The sequence below is a fragment of the Apodemus sylvaticus genome, chromosome 10 (assembly GCF_947179515.1).
Source record: "Apodemus sylvaticus chromosome 10, mApoSyl1.1, whole genome shotgun sequence".
NCBI lineage: Eukaryota > Metazoa > Chordata > Mammalia > Rodentia > Muridae > Apodemus > Apodemus sylvaticus.
The window spans coordinates 19,283,382-19,305,455 of record NC_067481.1 but is presented as its reverse complement, the minus strand read 5'-3'; the positions used below and the strand labels follow the sequence as shown (position 1 = coordinate 19,305,455).

The window sequence follows — 22,074 nt, the reverse complement described above, 5'->3', positions numbered from 1 at the left end:
GATCCTCAAACCTCTTCCTCTCCTGTGCCATGTGAGGCAAAAGAGCAGACAGGAGAAATGTTCTCCATGACTGTTTGTGGCAGAATTGCTGGGGGGAGGGATAGAGTCCCGAAAACTGCTAGGGTTTCCCTGGTCATCTTTTGCCAGACTTCTAGAGTTCTAAAGCAGCCCAGGGTTACTGCACTGTCAAGAAACTTTCACCTAAAGGGAACCAACATCAAGCAGAGCCTCTGAGACCAGCCATGAGATATGTCACCCTCTAGTGGCAAGATGTGGGTATGGTACCTTCCAGCACCGGGAGACCTGTGCAGCCTGCAGGTTGCCTTGTTGCCCGTCGTTCCTGGCAGTGCATCTTCAGGGATGGAAGAGGCAGGTTGATGGAGCCGGCACTATAGCCACAAACGGAGCTGCTGTTACGACTTAGCTCACTGTCTGCACAGAAGGCATATCCCAGTATCTAACTCAGAGGGTTGGGAAGACTCTTTCTCTCCTACACAAATGGCTATGGAGAGGCTGGCAGTACTAAGGGTCTGGTCTTGGCCTGAGGACAGGTGACATCCCGTCCTGTTCAGCCAGCAACACGCTCCTCTCCTGTTGTGAGTTACAGAAGGGACTCCCAGGATTATGTCAGCAGGGTTTTATGACCTGTGTTTAAGTTTTCCTGATATGACATGCCTCTGCCTTCATGTTTACAGTCCTAATTTTATTTTTACATTTCCTTTTACATATATGGTGTTTTGCCTGTGTATATTTCTGTGCACAGCCCATGTGTGTGCCTTGGACTTTCCTAAGTCAGAAGAGGGCACTGGATTTTCTGGAACCATAGTTAATATGGCTGTGAGTGACCACATGGTGCTGGGAATCAAACCCAGGCCCCTTGGGAGAGCAACCAGTGCTCTAACTGCTGAGCCCTCACCCCAGGCCCTATGTCCTTGCTTTTATTATGGGACCTGCACTGCTGATGGAACACAGTGCAGTGTGAATGCCAGGCTAGTACTCTGGCATCAGATGACAGCCCAGCCCCTAGCTGTTTCTAAGGCCTCAACTCTTCTGGACTGAGGTAGGCTACACTAAGACTTCACTGGGAACTTGCCAGGTCTTGCTCTTTGCACATACATGCAGAACTGGTTCCAGACTCTTCCCAATGCTATGTGCTTCAAGAGAACAGCTATCTAGGAGGTTGCAGCTCCAACAAACATACAGCAGATTACCGGGAACCTTAAGAACTGTTCTGAATCAGGTCTGGGATGTCCCAAGAGCCTATACTTTCACATTCTCCAGCTGCTTCTGAGACAACTAGCTACCCAGCCTATAGCTCTGAAACAGAGTATATGAATGTTTCTAGCCTAGGAACAAAGGGGTAGTCAGGACAAAGAATGCCAAGTGCTTCTTTAAAGTTTTCTAAACAAACCTCAACTTTATTCAGCTGACATGTTCTGAAAACAAGGGGTGTAAATACAGTTGCCAATCAAAGCTATTTAAATTCAACAGGACACCCTGGCTTTTGAGAAAGAGCCTACAATGAAACCTTGGTCCTTGCATTTAGCATTCCTTCAAGTGGCCATACATGGAGTACACATCTACTTACTTAGTCTTAGATCCCTTCTGGCCCCACCTGCTTCAAACCCTGTCACAGACTACCGCACCCAGGTGCACACACCAACTGCTGGCTGTAGCTTCTGACAAGCTCCACTAAGGGCCCGCCCTCCTCCACTAGAGGGCACCCCACTCAGGCTATGGCCTTCCCTCTGCTAGAGACTGAAAGGACAGTTCACCCAATGAGGTCAGAGCTATCTCACAAGGCACTGAATGGAAATTCGAGGGAGGAAGGGTGGGCAGCCTAGGCAACCAGCTCAGCGCCCTCTCTCTCTTCCACTCTTCGAGACCAGACCCTCTCTGCTTCCAGTCCCTGCCCCCAGGCAGTGCTGCTGACCTTACCACAAATTCATTCTAAAGGGAGACCTGGCTGGGAAGGTGGGACTTCCTGTTCAGTAATGCCAAGGATTGCTACAAAGGCGGAAAACCATTATGTACTACAAACACTGCCCCAACAACTAACGAAGGGCAGGGGCTGGGGCCTTTGCTGCCCACATTTGAGTTCAAATGGCTCAATTACAGCTTGTACATCTTCCAAAGCATGCTGTCTGGTGGGATCTTCAGGTGCCAGGGGGCACAGGAGTCAGGTCTGTGGAGTATAAACTCTATGGCCAGCCAAGAACCCATGCCCGACTGCCTCCCCAAAGTGAGACCTAGGTCTGGAGGTGCTGCAGGCTTCCTCTGTCTTCTAGGGCCACTGTTTCCACTCTGCACAACTATCAGTTCTCCTAGTGGGGCCACATTCCTCCTTTCCGGCCAGCTATGGCACATTTAACTTAAAGGGAAGAGCGACAGACATCCCATCTGACCAGAACTGAGTACCCAGGAAACTCAGGTTTAAAGTGTGTACAGTTGAGAAAGTTCCCCAAAAAGATGCCACAGATGTATCCAAGAGACCAATCCTGCTACTGAGGAGGGGGGGCAGGCGGGGTGAGATGTAACACCTACTGTGAAGAGGGAGATGGCAGAGGACACTTAAGCAAGCATAGGAAGTAGGTAAAGCAACCAAAGGAAGGATTAATACTGACCAGTTTCCAGTTCTTAGGAATTCTGGCATCTGTTTTTCCTACTAAGAAGCTACTAAATTTAGAACTGTTTGGGTGGGCAGGGCTTATGACTAGATCGTGTTAGTACTTGCAGTGATTAATCACAATGTGTGCTCAAGATACATTAACTTTCAAACAAATTCTACATTATACCAGGTACTGACACAGCCTTAATCACGGCTGGGAAAAGTAAAAATGACCTGGTCCCTGAAACAGTCTCACAAAAACATACTTACCAGGGACATGCCCAGGGTGACCTATGAGGGCTGGGGAAAATGGAGGTTTAGCTGATTGATATATTGCTAATATATTTCAAGGGATAGATAGTCAAAGAATTTGAGATGGCAGAACTAGTCACCCTTTGCTCATGGCTACTTTCAGAGTAGCAAAGGCCCAGCCATTAAGCCTGGGTTGTCTCTGACCTGTAAGAGCCAATTGCTGTATTAACTGGAAAACACTGGTGACGCAGGGCTTCAGTGTCCACACTGAACACTCCCTGGGAACATTATTAGCCTCCCTTCAGGAAGGACAAACACCCAGCAACCATGGCATGGAAACGCTACATTATCAGCAGCAGCACTGATGTCTCCGCCTCCCTGGAGTAGCTGCTTCCAGGAAAGGGTGCTGGTGTTAGCAGTTAGTCACCTGCGTGTCATGTTTTCTTAGGGGCTGGGGCTGGTCAGTGGCTGGAAGCAAGGAAGTGAGAACTGATCTATCCCAGATGGCACAGGGAAAGACCTCTCTCCTCATCTTCTCACTTGGGCTCCAGTCCACCCATCAGGAGTGAAAAGTGTGGACAGTCTTGTATGCAAGCCTCACCATGCACACTTTCCAGGAAGAGCATCAGCTGTGTGGACAAACCACAAAACCCAGCCATCCCTCCCCCAATGAAAGTCAGGGAACAAGGTCTTGGCCCACTTCCTAAGCACCACACATCTTAGTGACCCTAAGTCCTACTCCCCAGATGTCACAGAAAACAACGCAGGTTTGATACTAAGCCACGATTAGTCCTGGGGGCAGAGGTGTCTTCACAGTTAAGGCATACATTTCCTCCCGGTCCACTTGTTGCTTGCACATGCGCACACAATGGGAAGGCTGTCCGGTGCTGGGCACGGCTGGCTCATGTCAGGTACTGTACCACGAGGAACATGACTGCACAAGTGAGCAGCATCCCGCCGATCATGAAGTACTTGTCCTGGAAGGCCCGCTTCTCGATCAGCCTCATCACTGTGTTGGACAAGCCCAGCATGTTGGCAATGTCAAGGATCTTTTTCTGAGTCCCCTGCAGACGAGAAGAGAGAGAAAAGCAGATCAGCCTCATTGCCAAGGGCAGTTAAAGGTGACCACAAGTCAGGGTTTTACCAACAGACACTGTCTTCTCGGCCATGCCCAGAGAAGACGAAAGCAACACTCACCAGAAATAGATTCATTCTGCCAACTAGTGTATGGTCAAAGGCTAAGAAGAAGCCTTTTATACAAATGGTGCTGGAACTGGCTACATAGCATATACATGCACCATACATGTACATAAGTACAGTTCACATATCAGTAAAACAGTGAACCTTGACTCACATTGCATACAAAAATACTGGGGCTAGGAGACGGCTCAGTGGGTAGGCATTCTCGCTGTAAGGACCTGAGTCTGGGTCCCCGGAATCCATGTAAAACGCCAGGTGAGACCCTGAGACAGGATGATCGCTGGGGCTTGCTGGCCACCAGTCTAGCTCCAGACTCCGTGATGGGCAGTGTCAGTGATGGAGGACATGTGTGCACGCACTCGCACTTTATGATATAGATACACGTCTCAGCAATAAAAAAAAGGACCTAATTAGCATATGTAACCAAACATGTCATAACATGAATGAACCTTTAAAACAAAGGAAGAAGACACACACAACGGTATAAATACAATCATATGAAGTTCAGAAGCTGGTATACCAATATAACAGCAATTTCTTCAACTTTTGAAACTACTTTTTTATACCTAAATCAATTCATGACAACTGTTTTGCATATGTATACTAGCAGACAAATCCCTCTGCTAATCACAGATAAATTACATACAAGGATTTTTTCTGGAGCTCAGTAAATTTTTAGAGGCAAAGTGGCTTAAATGGGAACAAATAAGCTCAGAAACTAGGGGGAAAACCAAGCAAGCGTGTGAAATATTACTTACAATCTGCTGCACCTGTCTATTAATATTATTTTTGCTTGTTTTCAAGATAGGGTCCCCTTAAGTAGTCCAGGCTGGTCTGAGTTCACGCTCCTCCTTCCTCACGCTCCCCAGGGCTAGGATTGATTCTAGGCATGTGCTCCATACCCAGCCTTTCCCAGCCTTCAAATATGCACATGTCTACTGTGTGCAACCAAATTAAAACTCTCACAGCGTTAGGTGGAGGCTGCTGCGGACTGGAGCTACCATGAATGGAAGGGCCTGAGGCAGAGGTGTAAGGTGAGCAGAGGGCAGACTCCAGGCAGACCACACAAGTCAGGTCTTGCTAGATCAGGTCACTCATACTTTATTATGTTCTATTTTGTTCCATATTTGCTTGTTACACCATTTTGTAATTAAGGCAAAAGGGTTCAACTAGTCTAAGCATGCTGAGCTACACTTGAACACATCTTACTCCAACATTTTTACTCTTCTGAAAAGAAATACAACTAATTTCTCCATACAACACACACACACATACACACACACACACACACACACACAATTTATATTTTACAGGAGCCCGCAGAGGTCAGAAGAGGCATTGGATACCCTGGAACTGGAGTTACAGATGGTTAACCACAATGTGGGTGCTGGGATCAAAGCTGGGATCCCAGACAGTAGTTCTAATCTGCGGAGAGATCTGCCCCACATACCATTATTCTTAAGATGAAGTGTAAAGCAGATGACCCCGGGGCCAAGGATCACTACTGCTTTTTGGCACAGGGCTGATAGATGAGTTGCTGGACAGTGGTGAGAAGCAGCAGCTAGTATTATTAGCAGGTCTTCTCTAGAAAGGCTTACATACAGCCTGAGACCCTGCTGGCACACAGCTCGAAGCAGGAATTGCCACAATAGAGATATTCAACATTGAGCAGTCCTGGGGATCACAGCTCCCAAGCACCTCCATTTTAGCTTTGTGATAATGTCTCGGGCTGCTTTCATTTACACACAGTATACAATCAAATGCGAAGAAGTCTTTTTTGGCAACACCCTTGCCTTACGTGCCTTATGTGCTACTGCCCAGCCATAACCCAGCTAGGAGCAGTTGTCGAGGGCTCCATTGCCTGAAATGTTCCATCACTACCAGTTTCCTGAAAATCACTGCAAGGAATGACACACAAACATTACCCAAACACACAAACAGCACCAATTGGGTTCATGCTCAACCGTCTTCCTGTGAATACTTAGGAAATATCATATATTCTTAAAAGCTATGTGAAAAACTTTCTCATCTCCCTAGGTGCATCAATCCTTGATAATGACCTGTCACTTTATAGAGTGGCTCTTTAGGGCTTCTACTGAGTGAGTTAAAGTCGATATTCACAAGGGAGTTTGAAGTGGGAAAGGAAGCAAAGACAGAAATATGGCAAAGGTTGGGCATGATAGTACATACTTTAACCCTAGCAATTGGGAGGCAGAAGCAGGCAGATCTCTATGAGTTCCAATGCTAGCCAGGGATACATAGAGAGATCCTGTCTCAGGAAGGAAGGAAGGGAGGGAGGGAGGAAAGAAGGAAGGAAGGAAGGAAGGAAGGAAGGAAGGAAGGAAGGAAGGAAGGAAGGAAGGAAGGAAGGAAGGCATAAAAATAGAAAATGCTTCTTCTACAAACATAAACGCTGCCATCCATCACCATTGCCTTCTAATTCTTAAGTGTATATTCAGTTTCTTATGAGTAACAAAAACAAGTACAGGGTCAAGACACATGGCGCCCACTGTGCTTAGACGGATGGCCTAGCCTTCCACCCCATATTCATTTTCTAAGAGGAATTAATAAGCTACTGAGAGTAGACGCCAGGCAAAGGAGACATGGACAGGAATTCAGAGCCCTTGATCTACCCAGACAAGGATCAACAAACCAACAAGCCTCATCAAGAAGGACTCTGAGCCAGGAATGGTGGTGCATACCTTTAGTCTCAATGTCTAGGATGCAGAGGCAGGCAGATCCCTATGAGTTTAAGGCCAGTCTGGCTTATATAGCAAGTTCCAGGCCAGCCAATGCTACATAATGAAATATTGTCTCAAAAACCAAAGAAAGGAATATTGAGCTGGGGATGTGGCCTACTGGTAGAGTGACTGGTTAGCATGTATAAGGCCTTACATTTGTTCTCTATACTGCAAATGAAAATAAAATGGAGGTCTCAAGTAAAATTTGTCTACTGCCAGAGGAAACTCGAAAAAGTCTCACAACAGTGAGAAAATGAGAGCTGTGCTAAGATCCTGCCTCAGGGAGGACAGACTACCTGAGGTCATGCCTTCCAAATCACCTCAAAGCGACCATCAACTCCAAAAGGTACCTATTTCCAACCATAAAATTAAAGTCATTGTAGCAGTTCTTTCATGCTTCCCTGTTCCTCTCAAATGGTTTAGGAAGAAAACCCTCTGGCCCAGGCAGGGGCAGTTCAAGAGGCAGGACAGGCAGAAGGAAGGATGCAGAGAAAACCGAATCAGAAGTCACAAGGGTCAAGATCCACCACACGAGCAGGCTTCCTGGCAAGCCAACCTCTGCTAACAGTATATGGACTCCTTGATGACACCGGGCTTCAGGAGGAAGCCAACACCCCACTGGTAACTTCAACCATACTAGCTCTGCATCTGTGTCATACAGATGCCTTTTGTAAGTCTTAACTTTCCCTGAGCTACAGAAAAGGGCAGTTCTCTACACCCCCTGCCCCCCAAAAAAGGGCAGGTGGCCAAGTGGAGAGGCCTGTGTAAACCCTTTCAGTGACTATTCTGAAGGGGGAACACCTCCTGGGCCACTGAAAATCCTGTGACTCTCAGAAGGAGGTGAACATCGACAGCATCTCTATTCCTCTCCCTGGTACAGATGGTGGGAACTGCTCAGAAACACACCGGACTCTATGTGCTCCAATAAAAACTAAGATAACGGTCACACTTCCAAGTGACTGCTTCTCACAGCCCAGTGGCTGGCAGGGCTTTATTGTAGGGGATCACACCCTGATAACAAGGAGAGCCCACACCCCCAGAGCCATCAGCACTGGTACAGTAAAAGACTGAGGCTGAAACGCCATGACTGACAGCAACCTATGAAATGTTCCTGTAAGCCACTCCCAGGGGTCAGGGGCTCCACAGTAAAAACAAGGCAGGCTTCTTGGAACACCTGTGGCTGAGAAGAGAAGCATGGGGACCTCCATGTGCACAGGGAAATCCCAGAGAAAACCACCTAAGAACACTGCCATGCCTTCATTCTTACAAGAACAAATGGAAAGAAGCCTTTCTCAGCCTGTTACTGGCCCCTTCATGGCAACCACATTTCACACAGTCGGTAGAAGGGCAAGGCCTAGCTATCAAGAGAGGCCACTGCACTCCTTTGGCACACTGGCAAACTTGCAGGTTCAAGGGCTTGGGCTTACTGTCCCCATGGGAGTTGGGGACACAGAGACAATACAAACACAGAGCTAAACTATAGGACAAGGACAACATAGGAGGCCTTCTTTCTATTCTCTAGCAGGGGCCCCACCTTCAACGTCAGTCTCTGGGCCCTCAGTCCCTCCAGAATACTGTGCCCGCCTCCAATGAGGTCATCCATGCCGTGGTGAATGCTCTGGAGGGAGGAGTTAAACTGCAGCGATTCATCCATGGGGATGGCGGTGTCAGAGTCCTGTGAAAGAAAGGCAGGCACTCGATTAACTTTGCTTGCCATCAGTTCCTGGGGTCTGGCCAAATCTTACTACTCTGCCTTTTTGGCCAAAGGTCAAGCCAGAAGAGCTAGGTGAATGCAAGAATCAGAGTCCAACAGGGAAGAAAAGCAAAGCAAGGACGTGTGTAAGGGGGCGGGGCCTGCTCACACGGCAGAAGGGGTATCAGACCCAGAACTCTGCAGATGAGTTCTGTTGTAGTGTTGACTTCTGCATCTATCACATTTCCCCACTGAGGAAAACCTGGCTATTCCTTCCAGACTTCATTTCTCCTAAAGATTTTTTCTGGTCCCTCCCACAGATAGCTTCTCAAATGCTCCTGTACAGGGGTTCTTGTTCATGTGCTTTTGCATGTTTGCTTTTGTTCTTTAGCTATTTTATCTATATCTTATCCCTCTAGTTAGACTGAGACTACAGGTCAAAGGGGCAGTGCTTTCTAGTGAAGGCTGAAGGGGGTTCAGGATGGGAACACAGTTCTGAGGAGGCAGGAAAAGGTTGCTAAAGAAAGAAAGGGCAGTGGAAAAGAAAGAGGACTACAGACTGAGCACAGGTTATCTGAGATGCTTGGGAACTAAGTCCTCAGATCTCAGGACTCTGCAGACTTTGGAATGGATTTACCTACTGAGCACTCCTTTGGATCTGGCCGTTGAGACTGAAGATGCCCTATGAGTACAGACCAAGCCCTTCTACTTCACAGGCGCATTTCTCTAACCCATGCAACTTGCTGGGAGTTATTCCTCATCTCCCCATTTGGTAGATAAAGAACATGAAGCTCAGAGAGATGGAGTAATGTCCAAATAGGTAGGATCCCAGGGCTGGGTGCACAGCTGACTCCCAATTTCAACAACACTCTAGACAGAAACACTGAGAGTGAGCCTGGTGGCTCTAACAGCACACAGACTGGGCCGGGGAGAGGACCAAATTGTCATGTCATTGGCACACCCTCCTGCCAGGCACAGTAGTTTCCACCACGGAAACCCCAATTCCCACTGGCAGGTGATTAACCATTTGTTCTGCTGCTCAAGTTCAGAACAAGGCTTAGGTGGGCATTTTGAGTCTCTCTGCTAACCTGGTAGCTCCTCAAAGCCATGTTTAGTAATCTTCTCAAACGTTTTACCTGATACCTTGGTGTTAACTCTAGTGTTTAAGAGAACCAATGACTCCCCTTTTCTGACAAGCGCTTACTGAATGGCTTTACACAGAAACCTGCCTTGCCTTGCCATCCGAGAAGGGAAGGGTGCTAGTCTGCTCTCTTTCAGAATGGGTAAAGTGACTTGAAGAGGCTTCATTTGGCGAGTCAATGTTCATGAGTGGTCTAGGGAATGTGCTGCCACATTAGGCTGGGAATCAACAAGTCATCCTGAGGTCACGTGGAGCTGAAGAACGCCTGCGTGTGCCGTATTGTGCTGTATGCTATCTTAGTAGCTTATAGCATTGCATTTGTGAGTTGATAATCACCACAGTCTGCCGGGATGCCTGCTAGAGAAAAACCAACCTGAAGCACTGGGAAAAATGCACTGCACCGCGGCAGGGCATAGAGCAAAGGTTTAATCATCTACCAGTGGGAATCACGGCTTCCCAGTCCCGTCTGTGTGCTGTTAGAGCCACCAGGCTTGCTCCAGGCTCGCTCGCTCGCAGTGTTTCTGTCACATGTGTAAAGCCAGGAATTCTATTGGCAGATTTAGAAAGTGACAAAATATGAAGCCCAAACCCACCTCATTTGGTAGAACATACTACATATAAGTCCCTTAAGAGCCAGTTGTGCGTGCATAGAGTGAGCCACTGAGTTAGAGGACAGAGCAGGGCCTCTAAGAGACCAAACAGCAAACCAACAGGCTATTCCAAAAGACTGAAGTCAGGCAATCCATCTAACACTAAACATCTGCTAACACATTCCTCCAAATTGCCATCAAACCAGGGGCAGAGACATTTTAATGCATCTGAGGCTGGAACAACACACACACACACACACACACACACACAGCACAGCACAATGGCAAGTGCCTGGAGGCAGCTTCTGATGCTGTCGACTCTCCAGATGGGTTAAGTTCTAATCATCTGTCTCGATCTGATCACAAAAGCCTCTTGACCATGTGAACGCCCACTTCTGCATGGACTAGTCAAACCAGGTCATTTTCGTCTCTGCCCACTGCTTCAGTTAACTGCTTCCTCCTCAGGTTTTTGTGTTTGGAGAGAAATTCCCCACCCAGGCAAGGTCTTAGTGGCAATGCACAAAGTCCCGACATTTCCACTCGGTCTCCCCGAGTTGGGCTTCAGGCATCCTGCTAAGAGGTGATGATGCCTGATGCCTGCACTCAGTCCTGACCTGTCAGGTGTCTGCCAACCCCCAGTCTGGCTTACGTTAGTGGTGAAGGTGCGAGACAGGAGCTCGTCTCGCTGTCTCTCCTGCTGCTCCTTGGCTTGGCGCCGGTGCTGAAAGTTCCTGAGGGCAGTCTGCAAGTGCTGGACATCGTACTTTAGCTGGTCGACACGGCTGCAGTTAATGGAGACAGGATTACCTCCTAGGAGCTGGGCGGGCACACTTTGGGCAGCCTGGCCTTACACTCCCTTCTCCCCGCAGGGCCCCCGCTCGCCTACACAAAGATGTGAGTCACGCATGTGAAGATGTGAAGCCTGTAGCTACAGTGGGTACAATCACACGATTCCAGAAGCTTCACTTAAATGTCTGCTGGACTCTGACTTTTCAAGGAACAGGTAACAGGAAGCAGGCTTGATGACCCCTTCCTGACCCTCCGAGGGTTAGACTGTACTCCTGGGAGAAGCCCAAGGGCAGCTCTAAGGTAGAGCAGCCATGAAGTTTCATGAAACTTTTGGGAGTAGGGGTTGGAGTGGTGCTGAGGGTAGTTTTCCTTTGAATTTCACGGTAGAGTATCAAAGATTCGATCAGTACTTCATTATAAGCAGACTGATTGAAGCGATTAGGAGTACAAATGCATTTCAGCCCAGCAGACGCCAGTGGGAACCAAACAGCAGAGCCAAACTCCCCAGCAGTACTAAGCTTTCAGTGACCAGGGGTCTGGTCACAAAATGCATATTGTCAAAATTACCTCAAAGAGATAATGGATTATAATCACTCCCAATGAACTCAGAGACCGTGATCACAGGTCCACATACTTCTTAATTTGGAGGGTCTATTGCTTATGGCTCAGCTGTTAAGAACACTGGCTGCTCTTCTGAAGGTCCTGAGTTCAAATCCCAGCAACCAACCATGGTGGCTCATGACCATCAGTAATGAGATCTGACGCCCTGTTCTGAGGTGTCTGAAGACAGCTACAGTGTACTTACATATAATAATAAATACATCTTTTTAAAAAAAGAACTGTGTGCTTTAGGGAGACTTTATCTTCACACAGACTTCACTTCTTTAGTATGTATCCAGAATATTTTCAGAATATTCTACAGCTTCCAATGGGAGAAAGGCCTGCTTTAGGGGCCTGCGGTATCCAAGTCATGTCAGGGATGAACACTCACAGTTTGGCATTCTGCCTTTTATTTGGGGGCTCTTTGCTTGACAAAATCTCCAGGCGCTCCAGATGGCTGAATATTTGCTCTATGCTTGCTTGGATTTCATTTTCTACTACTGCACAAAAGAGAGAGGGGAAAAAGAATAATTGCTAGAAAAAAGATAATGAACTTAAATTAAAAGCAATCAATCATGCCTGGCCATGGTGGCACACACCTTTAATTCCAGCACTTGGGAGGCAGAGGCAGGGGGATCTCTCTGAGTTCAAGACCAGCCTGGTCTACAGAGCAAGTTCCGGGACAGCCAGGGCTACACAGAGAAACCCTGTCTCAACAAACAAAACAAAACAAAACAAAAACAAACAAAAAACTCAACAACAAAGTAAAAGTGATAAACATGTTTCTATAACACAAACTAAAACATATGCATTCCAAAAGGAACACAATGTACACAAAGATGAATCAATTTAAAGTGTACTGTGTCTTGAAGCATGTGTACCTTTATATCCATATATCCTTATATCCATACAGACACACGCAGGCACACACAGCTGCTAGTTGCTCTGTTTTTAAAGTAGAAGGCATGTCTAGACATAAACTCCCCACTGTGAGAAAATAAAATGAATATTTAAAGGTTGCCCATATAACTGTTAAGCTAAATTTTCTAATATAGGTCTGTTCAAGATTGGTCTCAGATATGGATTATAAAGCCCTAGGAAAAAAGTTGCCAACTGAACTCCTTATAGTAACGAAGCTAAAAGAATAATAAGTCATAAAGGAAAGGAAAGATTAGTATGAAATATCCAGAGGCTTTCTGAAAGAATGGGTGGGCTGAGATGTGTTAGAGCCCTCAAAATAGACTACATATCAATCGGAAAGACCCAGGAAAGAACCCGAGTGGTAGAAAATATGATGGTCATTTTCCTTATCCCCTTGATAAAGCTGTCAAAATGACCTCTTTCCATTTCTAATCAGGCACCAGTGAGATTGCTGGGAAGGCAAACAAAGGCCAGTGGGAGAGACTAAAGTGCACAGAGTACGCACCCGGGCGGCTGCCTTCCCCACAGGAACCACCCGAGCTCCTCCTTGGCCCTCACACCTGCAGCTGACACGGACAGTTTAGATCAGAGCACTGTAGGGTGCAGAGCTAAGGGAAGAGCCATGCTGGGGAGCCATGGGAAAAGAGACAGAAAGCGGCCTGGCCAGAGCTGGGCAGGGAGGTGAAGAGCTCCCGAGGAGGTCTATAGGGCTGGCTCAGTATGGGGCCTTTGCTTGGAACAAAACCAAAAAACTCCAAACCACAACCCACATGCTTCACAAAAGAAACTGTGGTGTGGGAACTAAACTAATTAATATCGCTAGTTGTCTGAATAATCCTACTAAGAAGCCAGAGTTCTCAGCTCAGAAGAGATGGCCAGTTCCAGGTCAACATGTCTGAATTTTCAGACTAGGTAATTAGATTAAGACAGATGGAGAGAGACCCTCCATTCCCATAGGGCCATGTCAGGTTGAGTGGAAGGGTAATGGGGGATAAAACTGGTGGGACTCCAAAGGGCACAATCGGGGAAATCTATTGGCCATAGGGTTTCTCTGTCCATTCTAACAACAACTCATTCCATGCTGAGTCATTAAGCCCCCAAGGCAGAATGCAGTCAGGAAACCCAGCCCATTAGCCCCGTGTCATCAGAGAAAGGACTCTGCTCTCCCTGGTTAATTACTCACAGTGCACAGACTGCTTGTCTGCCCTCTCCAGGCGTCCCATGTGAGACTGGATCTCCTGGACCTGCCTATCAAAGGAAGAGAGGAAATGAGTGAGACAGGAATAATCACTAGCACTTCAGTCAGGAAAGACAACTTTTTCTAATGCCACCTTACAACTGATTTAAGTTGACAGTGCTACTCAACTGTAAAATTTCTATGTGGCACTCTAGGCCACCCATTTTGGCATCGTTTTGAATATCCTATTGCTAATAATACTGCTAGCATTTGGGCAGTGCTTACTGTAGCCGAGACACTGCTAAGTCAATAACCCCAAGAGGAAAAGCACGATCACTGCTCTTGGGTTTTTTTGTTTTGTTTTGTTTTTGTTTTTTAATAAAAACTGAAACCCAGAAAGGTCAAGTAAGTAGCTCAAGGCCACACAGCAGGCGATAAACCTCAACAAGTATCCAGCCAATCCCCTCTCTGTTCTGCGACCCAATGTGCTAAGCACTGGTCTGCCTACCAAGAGTCAAAGGGCAAAGGAGATATAATCCTTGCCCCTGAGAAACAACGTAATTAGGAACTGACAGGCCAGATAGACATAAAAAATCCCTGAGAAGATTTACGAGACCCCAACACGCACAAGCAGAAACAAATAGAAAGTTGAGGGAGGAGTTGTGTACCGCGTAGCCAAGGAGATGGGAAGGCCACCTGAGGGGCTAACAAAGTGGAAACTGGAGTTTTGTGGGTGGAAGGAGTTGTGTTCGCTTGGATTTCAGACAAGATCTCATTTACACAGCCAGGCTTGCCTTGAACTTGTGATGCTCCTGCTGTAGCCTTCGGTGTTAGGATGACAGTCGTGCATGCCACCATGCAGGTTTGAATGCAGGTCTGAGCATCACTTTTAAGAGGGTAGAATGAGGTTTGGTGAAGAAAGGTTGGAAGACAATGACCTGCAGAAGGCATTCAAGGCATTTCACACGGGATAAAAGCAAAATGGAGTGCTTAGAAGACAGTCAGGGAGAGAAAGAGCAGAGGGGACCAGGCAATGGAAGGAACACTTAAGAGGATGGCCTGAGAGATAGGTATCTCCTGTTTTGTAAACATCTTTCCATGACAACAGGAGGAGAACTGCCATCTCATTTGGAAATACAACATATCCCAGACATTAGGCTCAGAGCACTCTTCTGGAGACTTTCCAGGCCAAAGTCATCTTCCAGACCTTTCCTAGTAGTTCCCCCATCACTTGTCAGCCCTTGGAATGTTGTCTATGTTGGCCCAATGGCCTCCTGTGCTTACACGAGGTTCTATACAGAGGGCCTGTGTGAAGGAGAACTCATCTCCAAATCTTAAAGGAAAGCTCAACAATCTTTCTCTACTGTGAACATTATATACCATGACCTCAAATATTACCAGGGCCAGCCAGGTGCCCCAATCTGGTTTCAGTGAATCTCTAGCCTTTTCCATAGCTTTTTTATAAGTGACCAGAGAGCCAACTCAGCTGTTTAAGACTTCCACAATGCTACAAGTCAAGACTTGTGATCCCAAGAAGCAACCAGAAATCACAACTAGAGTCTGAGATCCGTCAGCTGCTTCAGGAAGGGAAATGTGAGGTGCTTTGGAGGGAGTGGGGCAGGGTGGGGTGGGGACAGTGGAGGCACACAGGCTGATGCAAGGATGCAGATGGAAGTTTCTGATATATGGAACACCAGGGTTCCAGCAGGACAACAGCAGTGGAGTGGTGGGTTGATGGGTAGGAAAATTAGAATTCTTATTAGCAGAAGTAAGACATAGGCAATATGGTGAATTTGCAATGGTACCTTAAGTCATAAAGCTGATTTCATTATCCACAAGAAAAGGAACAATAAAATAAAAAATAAATAGAAGCAGCTAAACAACAAGAAAAAACCCATAACCGACACAATTCTGAACAAGTGTATGAAGCTGAGTGGCATACCCACTATTATGGCTTACCACAGTCAAGGCCTGATGATACAGGCCTCTCATCCCAGCTATGTGGGAGGCTGCGTTAGGAAGACTGAAAGCTCACGGCCAACCTAGGCAACATAGCGACACTGTCTTAAAATAAAAAGTGAAAAGAAGCTGGAGCTATAGCTCAGTGATGTAACACTCACTTCACATGCATCAGGACCTAGGTTTAACAAACCCTCAGCACTAGTTACAAAGCCATAATAATTCTAACAATATGACGGCAGTGCAAAGACACAGACAGTCTTACTTAGATCCAAGAGCAAAGACCAGGGCCCAGAAGCAGCCACATACTTGGGGACTTGGAGATATAAGTCAATTGGAAAAGAATCAAACTCTGACAGTTCAATTTATCATCTGAATAGAGAAAACACTTCATGGAATCCACCCAGCAAAAATCTTCAAGGTTCAAAACCAAACATAAAAAATAAAACCTTTGAGCTTTCTGAAAAATAAAAAAGGCTCTTTGTGTGTGAGCTATCTTTCCTGGATAAGTGTGGCTACCACCCCAACCCCCATCAAAGAAGTCTCTCTTTACAGCAAATGGAAAGCACCACAGAAAACCACAACTGGACACAATGCAGAGATCATGCCCCAACGGATACATCTACTTCACAGGCCCTGAATCTACAGCTCGAGGAACAGGCAAAGAGCAGAAAGAGTATAGGAGCCGGAACACCAGGAAGTTGACTGTAACAGTCTCTCCTAAAAATGGCTGCATAAACTAGACCAGAACAATAGCTTTATCAATGGACCTGTTAAGGTGGGAGGGGAACTCTGTGCAGGGTCCCAGTCCTAGACAAAGAACTCCAAGCAACTGATGCCTGCTGAAGAAAGAGAGTTAGAGTCCCCCAGGGATGAGTCCCCTTACTGACTGCCCAATGCAGAGTGGTCAGCCTTGAAACCACACATACACAAACAACAAAAACAGACTCAGCAGGTTGTATTCACAGATATTTGTGCATACACATACATTTGTATTTAACAATAATAACCAAAAAAGGGCATCACTTTGAAAGTGAGTCAGCATGGGAGGGGTTCAGGGAAGGTAAGCTAGGCAGGGCTGGAGGGAGGAAAGCAAAGGGGGAAAAATGATGTAATTCTATTTTAATTAAAAATCATATAAAAATAATAAGACAATCTTAAAGGGTATGCATAAATAATGCTGAGATAAAGAACCCTCACCCGTGGTCAAACCCCAAAGAAAGGACAAGTGAATGTGACTACAATAATAAAAAAACAAACTATACTAAAAGCACTCATCAACAAATAAGTAAATACATCTGTAGCAGATATCAGGGTTGGTGTCCAGAATATATATGTAAAGACACCTGCAAACCAAGAGGAAAAGCTTACCAAAGCAAATTCAAAAATGGCCAAAGGGCAAATGACAAAAAAGGAAACACAGAGAAAATAAATACATAAAAAGCTGATCGTCAATGGTAACTCAGAAAACCACATGTTAAAACCAATGAGATCTCATTCTCCCATCAGGAGCCTGGGATATAGACACAGGTAGAGAAACCATACATGACAGTGTCAGACCTGCCTGGCAGGACTGTACATTGGTGAAATACTTCAAGAGCTTTCTGACAATACCTGGTAACATCACTACACACACTATATGACCCAGCATCACACTTGTAATAGATGCTCACCAAAGCATTTCTGTACAAGTCTATAACCCAAACCACATATCAATAATAAAAACTTGTAAGTGTGTAGCAAACCAATTATGTGATAAAAATTGATCAGACTTAAAACTATGGTCTTTGTTTATTCCACAAAGTCTTACATTTTATTGCCCCTTTCATGTGTCGTATGCTGTCCTTATGTTGAATATATTACATGACAAAAGACACATAAAAATATATATACATAATTTTTGGAGACAAGGTCTCTCTCTATTATGTAGCTCTGGCTGTTCTAGAACTCTCTGTATAGATCTGGTTGGCCTCAAACCTACAGAGATCCATCTGCCTCTCTGCTTCCCTAATGCTAGGATTAAAGGCATACAATGTCATGCTCTTGCAACATAATTCTTTAATATCTAAAAAAACTCTTCAAAATTCTTTGTGTTTAAGGGTTCAAATAAAGGACCATCGATCTATTCAGTGAGAGACATATGCAAATAATATTATGTTGATAATATAATAACTACTGAAGTGTTCACCAAGAAAGAATTCAGTATATTAAATAAAAACTAGTAGGGTCAGCAAGATAGCTGATAGTAGGGTCAGTGGGTAACAGGGCAAACTGCCAAGCCTGATGACCTGAGTTCAATCACCAGAACTTATGGTGAAAGAAAATAACCAATTCCTGTAAGTTGCCCTCTGATCTCCACACTCAACTACACCTAACACACACTACATTAAAATGTTAATAAAAGCTTGATCTAGTCATAAGTATGGACATTAAGTTTTGAAGAAAAGATGATATTAAACAGAAAAAGAAAAACCTAGTATATTAAATATCTGATATGGGTAGATTAAAAACCACATAAAATAAGTAGCATATATTGAAAAATTACAGACAAGGAGGGTGACTAGCTCTAAGGATGAGAAAAGATGTAGGTGCTTTTGATTCAGCTTGTTTATAAATCAGTAATCTGAAGCAAATATATTAATAATACTGATAATTGGTGAAGTTACTAATTATGTTTGTAATATTTCATAAATAACTAATAATATTAGTTTTTTCTAGATGGTAATGTAATGGTTAAGTAATGAAACTCATTACTTAAGTTATTCATTCATCTACACATTCAACAAACAAATGGGCTACATAATCACAACAGTCCATGGGAAAGCGTGAAATGAAACCTCAGGTCATCTACAGTGCGGAAGGACACAATGAGGAATCTAGGTAAATCTTGGCTGGTTTCTAAAGGTGTTGGTTTCTTCCATGGAATCTATGATAAATGGAGCCTGAAGACAGTACAGTTTGAGATTTGTGGCAGGTTAAACAAGACACCACAGGATGCTCTTCAAATATCTGGAATAGACATAGGAAGTAAAAAAGGGTTTGCCTCCTACTTCTGCTTAAGGGAGTCCCCAAAGCAAAAGGCACATGTTCCAAGATGCCACATTTCAGCTTTACATAGGAAACAAATTACAAATCACACAATTACTGGATGTTGTCTAAAAGAAGAAGGAAGAAGAGGAAGAAGAGGAGGAGGAGGAGGAAGAGGAGGAAGGGGAGAAGAAGGAAGAAGAAGAGGAAGAGGAAGAGGGTTCCCTACACGTACAACACCAGGTCCATAGCCTGTCTGGACCTTACAAAGGTTTTAATGAGCAAAGATAGAATTGCAATGAGTGCTCCTGTCAGTCCTTTCAAGTCTATGATTCTCAAGAACAGGAGAGACAACAGTAATACACTAAGCTAAAAAAGATAAACTTTAAGAAATTACTGGAAAATATTACTGTTTTCCCATTTGATTTCTATTTGTATGTCCCGTTTGGCTGTAAATAAATTAGAAAAGACATAATCAATAAAGGAAGTCCAGTCTCTGCATTCCATTCTAGGAAATAACGGCAAATGGCATGGCAGGTGTGAAAGGGTAGTAATATATATCCAAGCAGAGAGCTAGTACATCTTAAGCAAGAGGCACTGCTGTTGTTGTTTTTTAAAGCTTTCCATATGTTGTAGCAAGAATATTACATGACACTGCTGTTTAAAGAAGTCAGTGAATCTGTTGGGCCCAGTGGTAGTGCTATCTATAATCCCAGCAGGGGAATCTTGAATTTGAGAACAGCCTGGACAGCACACAAGTGAAAAAGGAGGTCATAAATCTACACGCCTACCTCCATCATAGTCAGTCCGTGGCTCACTACCTTTGCCCTCCATGAACAAGAAACAGGGTTTGGGAGTTAAAGGATCTCAGTTGCAAATCTAGTTCAACTATGAAAAACTGACAGACACTTAACAACTCATTTAACTCCTTGGTGCCTCCCTTGTCTCAACTCTCCAACTGAGCTGCTATGGTAACTATTTGAGAGATTACAGAACCCAGTACAATATGAAGAAGCTATATAACCTAAACAGCAACAAGCTGCTGTTGCTTTTAAAGTAATGAGAATGGTGGTATATATATCTTTAATCCCAACAACTCAAGAGACAGAGGGAGGTGGATCTCTAAGAGCTCCAGGCCAGCCTGGTTTTCATAGTGAGTTCTAGTTCAACTAGGGCTACACAGTGAGACTCTACCTCAAACAAACAAACACACAAATGGATGAAGGAAGGAAGGAAGGAAGGAAGGAAGGACAAACAAAGGGAAGGAGGAAGGAAGGGAGGGAGGGAGGGAGTAACTGGACTGGACCAGATGGGAATGGACAGGACGAGAAGAGAAGGGAAGGAAGAAAGTAAGTTAGTAAGTAGTGGGTATAGTGGTGCTCACCTCTCATCTTAGCACATGGGACAAAGAAGCAGGTAGACTGTAAATTCAAGCCCAGTCTAAGCCACACCACAAGTTATAGGCTAACCTCGGCTATGTAATAAAATCCTGTCTTGAATATACACACACAAGCTCACTGCACACATGTACACAATCAACACAATGCACACGCCCAAGATTTTCCCATGTACTGGGTGATTTTCACATCTTCCACTCTACCTCTATAGCTAGTCTTTACCTCACAAGGCAAGCTGACAAACTCATCTTGAGATAACTACTGAGTAAAACCACCAGAAAAGCCTGTAGAGCTGTTTGTGTCTGAGACCAACTTAATCCAAACTATCTAGAGATGGAACCCAGGATGGCAAGCTGGATAACACAAGGGGCAGATGTATCTTTTATGAACATGTGTAACCCCCAAAATGGAAGCCTACTGGATTCTCTTTAAAGCTCTTCCTAGTATAATATTGCTAGTGTAAAATGTCCTGTTTCTATCTTTTTTCTTTTTTTTTTCATTCATTCGGTTCTCGGGACTTTTCCAGTTATATGACTTTAAATAATTGATCCCATGTCAATGTACCTTCACAGTAGGAGATAATCACAGAGTCGATTCAAAGTTCTAGTGAGATGAGTATTTCATCAGCAGCGAGCAGATTAACTCAGTGCACTACTAGGCCCACACGTCTTGCTGTGTAAAGGATCTGTTCTTAGTAAACGAGGACAGTTTTCTGCTTCCTTTTCCCACATGACTCATGGCATGGTTTTTAAAAATCTCTTCCTACACTCTTTATATAATATGCGAACTGTCATTACCAGGTAGTTTATTTCCCCCACACAAATCAAACATCTTGTTGACAGAAGTAAAAAGAGAATAACCACCATCTTCTTCCCACTCTTTTTGTTCTGAGTTTACTGGGGAGGCAAGATGACCAGTTTGTGTCAATTTTCAGGCCAAGGAGTAAGATTTTTTTCAGTGCTGCCATACGACCAATAGAAAGTTCTTAAACTAGCATAAGTATGGCTCCTCATCGTGTCCAGCTACACAACACAGCAAGGTTGCCAAACACAGGGCAATATGAAAAAAGGGACCCATCAAGGAAACTTAGTTATGAGAAGCTAATCTAAGACTCAATGTCAATTCCCTTAAAGCTAGCTTGTAATTAGATATGAGTAACAATAATAGTCACTATTTACCTGCACGTCTTTGCATCACAAAAATAAGTTCTTTAATATCCAATCGAGTACACAAAACACTTCCTTCGTACGATCCCTGACACTCCCACTTAAGCAGAAAATTCATGGACACAGCCTTGTCAACAGTTTCTCTCTGTTCTCTAAGCTCTACCAAACCCGGAGGACTAAGCTGGCAGGTGCTTAACAAAATACTATAACCTAGGGGTGCTACTTTTCCATCCCAATAGGTAGTCACAGCTTGTGGCCAAGAGCTACCCGACCAAGCCTTCGCGCCCGGGCCGGATCCCTCGCGGGCGGATAAGAGCATCCCGCTAGGGGCTAAGAGACGCGGAGCAGCCCGAGCGGAAACCTCCACAATGGCAGTCCCCAGAGCCCCGAGCCCCAGGCGCAGCAGCCCGGGCCGAGCCCAGCCCACTCCCCGACGCAGCCCTCACTTGTGCGTGTGTTGGTATAGTGGCTCCATAACGCCGGCCTAACCGGCCTGCGGCCTCCTCGGAACACGTCCTCAAACCCCACTTCCGGCTTCCGGTCTCAGGACCCGCCCTTCTGAGTAGGGCGCCCGCGAGTGTGCCTGTCCCGCGGTGGTTGTGAGGTCGGAGAAGGGATTGCGAGAAAGGAAAGCAAGACGTGAGGGCTGGGTGTGGCTCCGGGCTTGGCCTCGCGGAGAGCTGCTGGGGAGGTTTTTGCTAAAGTCCAGGTTCAGGATTGAGTCAGGTATCGGAGAAGACGGTCGCGAGGTGCTGACGTCAGAGGCTCAGCGAGAAGTCGCGAGCGACTCTCTCCGTTGCTCTATGCCCGGCG

The 22,074-nt window shown here is 45.4% G+C and overlaps 1 protein-coding gene across 2 annotated transcripts; it reads right to left on the bottom strand.

The window, feature by feature from the left end:
• Positions 1–1,397: 1,397 nt before the first annotated feature.
• On the bottom strand, positions 1,398–21,821 carry Gosr2 (golgi SNAP receptor complex member 2). 2 transcript variants are annotated; one of them, XM_052195169.1, is made up of 6 exons: positions 21,708–21,821; positions 13,719–13,783; positions 12,006–12,114; positions 10,875–11,007; positions 8,336–8,476; positions 1,398–3,924 (listed from the first exon to the last, which is right to left on the bottom strand). In XM_052195169.1, exons 1-6 carry the CDS (start codon positions 21,734–21,736, stop codon positions 3,763–3,765), a joined length of 639 nt encoding a protein of 212 aa, XP_052051129.1. In that variant the 5' UTR covers positions 21,737–21,821; the 3' UTR covers positions 1,398–3,762. The 2 variants fall into 2 exon arrangements, with proteins under 2 accessions (XP_052051129.1, XP_052051130.1); XM_052195170.1 differs by lacking the exon at positions 8,336–8,476.
• Between the last annotated feature and the right edge of the window lie 253 nt (positions 21,822–22,074).